The sequence below is a fragment of the Solanum verrucosum genome, unplaced genomic scaffold, assembly GCF_900185275.1.
Source record: "Solanum verrucosum unplaced genomic scaffold, falcon-dt-bn FXZP01000218.1, whole genome shotgun sequence".
Lineage (NCBI taxonomy): Eukaryota > Viridiplantae > Streptophyta > Magnoliopsida > Solanales > Solanaceae > Solanum > Solanum verrucosum.
In genome coordinates, this window is record NW_026020464.1 from 726,070 (window position 1) to 731,639 (window position 5,570).

Consider the following 5,570-nt stretch of genomic DNA (forward strand, 5'->3'; position numbering starts at 1 on the left):
TTTTCTAAAAATATCTCCACCAACTTGTTTAACTTTATTAAGGTTCAATATTCATTAAATTTTGTGCATCAATCAACACCAACGAGACATAATAAATAAATAAATATATAAAAAGAAACTCGGTTTGGTGTTTGTATAGTGCTCAACCTTACCAATAAATATTAAACTGTCGTTTAAAGTTCGTTATAGCTTAAAAAAAATTAAAGCATAATCTGATGTTCTCATAAAATTTTTGGAAAAATTATAGAAATCCCACCTTTTAGTTTACTTATTACTATTATCCCCTATAAGTTTTACAAATCTCCAAAATCCCTCATTTTCGCGCATTCGATTAGTGTATCAGCGCTTATATTATTGTATTTCGATGCCAGTGCTTATATTATTGTATCTCGCACATCAGATTAATGTATCAGAGATAGATAAGTGTTGATACATGCGCGAGATATAATAATATAAGCGTTGATACATTAATCTGATGCGCGAGATACAATAATATAAGCGCTGATACACTAATCTGATGCGCGAAAATGAGGGATTTCTGTAATTATAAACTTTTAAAGGATAAATTGTAATTTTGCCTTAAAAGTATGTGATTTCTGTAATTTGCCCTAAAATTTTTGATATTATTTCATGGTCTAAAAGGCCTACAATTTGCAAAAACTGAATCTGGCCCAAATAATTCCAAATTCAATCGAGGAAAAATAATAAAATATTTGGCAAAGTTTGTCTTCCATAAAAAGAAAAGTAAACCTATTTTTGTTGTCCTATTCCTCAACGTTTTCTATATTAATTGATTATAGTTGAATCTCCGTAGTAAAAATTATTTCTCAACAATTATGGAAGACGGTTTACCTCTTCTTCCATATGATATTCTATTTTCCGTCTGGGCTTTCAATTAAATCTTTGTTACGTTTTAAATCTATTTCTATCTATTGGAGAGCTATAATCTCTGAAAATACATTCGTTAAAGCTCAACGCGATCAATCCAAAGCTTTGGGCCGTAGAAAGCTCTTGTTAAAGAACAGAACTAGTGGAGAATTCAAATTGATTGACATTGAAAATCCCAAATTTATTAGTGAAACTCAGGAAAAGTTTCTTTTGAAGAATTATGTAGTCTTATGTTCACTTGATGGTTTGTTACTATTAAAGGAAGAAAATTATATGAATTTTGTTTTGTGGAATCCATCAACTAGACAACACCGAAATCTCGAATCATATCTATATGTGAACGACTACATACTTCCTCATGCTTGTGGTTTGTGTTACGATGATTCTATCAGTACTGATGATTACAAGGTTATATTGATATATAGATTGTTTTATGTTGTCTACTCTACGAGTACACGTTCTTGGATGATAAAAACAAATCCCATACGCCTCCCTAATATTGAATTACTAAGATCTTGTTATTGGAATCGAGGTATTAGTTGAGGTATTAGCATTGAAGGTTGTGTATATTGGTCTCTATTGTGGAAACTTGATGAGATTAATGTTGGTAAATCATGTACAATCATATATTTTGATGTAAAGTCAGACGAGTTAAAGGAGATTCCACTTCCACCACCGGATTTATATAATGATCATTGGCTCCTTCCATGTTCTTTGAAAGGTTGTCTTGGTTTATACAACGTTAAGAAGTTTACTATGAAATCGAACATCTGGATCATGGAACAAGATGGATGGAGATTGGTAACGAAGCCTTTTTGCGACGTTCGAGGAATATTATCTATGGAGGAATATCATTTAGTAATGCGAACTCATCCTTTGTGTTGCACGGGAAATGGTGAAATTATCTTTTGTAGATTAATGAATGGTATTCATCATGATCTTTCAATTTATAATATCGAAGAACAAAGATTTGTTACGAAATCTTATAAATTGAATTATCATGAGTTTATGTTGTTTTCTCAAGATGTAACATGTTTGGATAGCTTATGTTTTCCTAGACAAAATTAAATTAATGTCTTTTTTTTTTTTTTCACATGGTGTCTGATATCCTTATTGGAGTTCGAGGCGCTATTTGGGGCGCTTCCTATCAAGGATTTTTTCATACCTAGGACTTGAATCCGAGACCTTTAGTGAAGAGGAGCAACCATCCACTACACCACGTTCTTTGATAGTTAAGTTTGGTAATGTACGTTGTCTTTAATTAGTATTATTCTTCTCATTCATATTTTTATTTTGTTTCTATTTGTTTTTGTTTCAATGATTTTGTGATATTGCAACTCAGTATTTCGGATTATGGATTTTAAAATGCCGACTTTAAGTGATAATAACTCGGTTTTAACCTATAAATTATCCAAACATATTGAGGCTATGGGAAGAAATTACACATTCTCGTAATCACTTACGCTAGCAATAAATTGTTGTCGTTTAGTATTATAGATGATCCATGATCCATATGTTCGATTCGTTACGCGTTGGGAGGTTTTTCAATTCATCTGACTTAATGTCAAAATATATAATTGTAGAATTTCGACACAATGTCCCGGGAATTGTTATTCAAAGAGTAGACACAATAAAACGAGCCATACATCATTATTATAACCTTGTAGTCATCAACTTTGCTATTAAATATTACTCATTTTTCAATATTTAGATGACTTATACTTATTGGGATGATATATCAAATCAACCCTCTATTTATTATTTTTTAAAGCATATGTCAAGTGAGACATAAACAAGTAAAAAGGGACGGAGAGAGGGAGTATAAGAGATGGAAAAGAAAAAGGATTCTTTAATTTCCTTTAATATGGTTTATACTAGGAATAAACAAACGGTGCCAAATAATAAACTTAATTACCAAATAAAAAAGGATTGATTTATGCAAATTAATATCCCTTTTATTTAATAAAGTGAGAAACATTTTTAAAAAAAAAAATTGGTTAAACATTAATTGCTACTCAGAAATATTTTTCAAATTGGTTAAGGGTATTTTAATTGACACAGGTTTGTTTAATTTATTACTAATTCAGCCTCCTTCTACTCATACGCGATGAAACCTAATACAAGAAATCCTATTTTTCCCGAAGAAATAATTTTCGAAATATTTTCATGGCTTCCTGTCAAGTCGTTGGTGCAATTCAGGTGCGTTTCGAAAAAAATCTATTCTCTTATGTTGGAATCAGAATTCGTAGATATTCATCACCGTCGTTCTATGATTCGTGATGGTGGAACAAAATTCCTATTACGAAAAATAGAAGGTTTTTACACAATTGAGCGAAACGAAGATGGAAAAAACTATAAATGGAACCCTAATAATCGTTATGATTATGTAATGTATGCTAATGGTTTATTTTGCATGTGGAAAGATAATGTGGAAACCCCTAGAATTTGGAATCCGAGTACAAGAGAAGTAATACGTCTTCCCAATCTAAGAAGATGTGGAAGCACAATTGATCCTTTAATGTATAATTATTCATTAGGTTATGAACCCGAAGAAAAAAAATATAAAGTATTGATGACACAAGAATTTAAGAGAGGAAGTAGGCCCACAAAAAATTGGGTATTCACATTAAGTATAGACGAAGAATGGAGAGAGATTGAAAGTACGGTTGATTTTATCCCCTCTTTTAATCGAAGAGTTTGTGTCAACGGAGTTATCTATATGCTGGATTACAAGATTAATAAGGCTATTGTTGCATTCGATGTTAAAGGCGAAAAGTTTAGAATTATCAAATTATGGAAGAATTTTGGTTCTAATAATTTCGGGGATTACAATCTGATAGAAGTGAAGGGAAAATTAGGAGTCGTGAACAATTCAAAGTTGTTTGGTGAAGAGAATTTGTGGATTTTAAGAAATTCTCGATGGAGGAGACATATCATTCGCTTTACTCAAGAAGTTGAGTTGGGTTATTATACTAGTAAAGAAATTTGCAATTCTTGTGATGGAGAGATTGTATTTATCGTGTCAGAATCGTATTTTTCGGCATTATATATTTATGATATTAGGAAAAATAGTTGGAAATATTTGAAAATTCAGCAGTTACCAGGAAAGGGTTGTATTTACAATGTTTTTTGTTTTGCAGAAAGTGTATTCTCATCACCAAGTTTAAGAATTTTAAGACATTTGGACTTGTAATCTTCCTATTTTAATTTTATGCTATGGTTTCCTTGTTATAATATAAGTTATATATTATATATAGTTACAGCTTGTTTGCATGATTGCGACCTATTATATCGAATCGTATTATTTGTTTTGATGGTTAAATTTATTAGATATAACGACTGATTTGATGTTGTTACTATCTATTATTTCTCCGTTGAATATGATAGCTCTCCATGGCTTTGAAACGGGTTGAAACTCTATTGGATGTTATAGTTCTCCATGGTTTTGAAACGGATTGAAAATGTAAGAATGAGTCGAATCTAGGAGGGGCGTCAGGGTATTCACCCGAATCCTCTCGGCAAAAAATTATATTGTATATATAAGATATATGTTTTTAAATGTGTATATATAGATTTTGAATCTCCTCATTACAAGACTAGAGGGTCGTCGACTCAGTGGTTTAGTGAGTTCAAAATTCACCTTAAGATTGCAAGTTTAAATCCTAAGAACTATACTTTTTATGTTTCAAGCCCCCCTTAACAAATATTCAGAATTCGTCACATTTTTCTTGAACAGAGAATCAATATTTATATTATTGAATATGCATCACTACAAAATATAGGATCGCTTCAAACCAATCGTTCATAAATCATGATAGAAAATTGCATAAGATAAAGTACTATTGAAAACTAATATTTAATAATCTTATTAAAAACTATATAATAAAAGTGGAAGACAAAACATAATGAAAAAGATTCAGAACTCTATTGAGTAAAAAAAAAAAATAAGGAAAAAGTCAAAGTCTAAACATTTTTTGTCTTCAGTCTCATAATTGTGAAAAATATTTGTGATCTAACCTTTTAATTTGTCTAATCAAAATATTTTGAAAAATTACAACATGATATGTGTAGTATTCTTATTTATCTGTTGCTTTGAAAAGATTTTTAAAATCATATATACTAAGTCTTAATTTATGTAGTATAGTTCGTATTTTGAGAGTCAATTTTTTCTATTTAAACCATGGATTTGAATATATAATCTTTATATTTTTAAAATAAAATTTATATATTTGAAAATTACGTAAAAAAAATACAACTCCCTCCGTCCACTTTTACATATCCACTATATTTAAAATGTATTTATTTAATTTAAAATTTCAAAATATAATTATCTAGTTTAACAATATTCACTTCTGATGCATTTTTCAAATAATTGAATTTATTATATTCGAAAAGTGATGTACTAAAATTGTCATTCTATTTATTACTCCATAAAGTCATGTGCAAGTCAATATTGAACAAGTGTCAAGTCAATATTAAACAAGTAAAAAATCAAAATATAATTAACAAATTCAACTTAAGACATGAAAAAATAACAATCAAACTAAAACTATAAAGTGGTTTTCTCAACATCTCTTTATAAATTATATAATCTGATAAAGATAAATATTATCATGATATTCTTTTTTGGAAAAAAAATTATACAATTTCTAATATTATTTTTGGTTTGGTGGACAACCATA

General features: G+C 29.4%; 1 protein-coding gene across 1 annotated transcript; it reads left to right on the forward strand.

Moving 5' to 3' along the window:
* Positions 1-2,995: 2,995 nt before the first annotated feature.
* LOC125808860 (putative F-box protein At1g32420) lies at positions 2,996-4,081 on the forward strand. The gene has a single exon (XM_049488522.1). It carries the CDS (start codon positions 2,996-2,998, stop codon positions 4,079-4,081), a length of 1,086 nt encoding a protein of 361 aa, XP_049344479.1.
* Positions 4,082-5,570: the final 1,489 nt, after the last annotated feature.

Coding starts and splice junctions, on each gene's coding strand:
- LOC125808860 (XM_049488522.1), top strand. CDS start 2,996: ATGAAACCTAATACAAGAAATCCTATTTTTCCCGAAGAAATAATTTTC.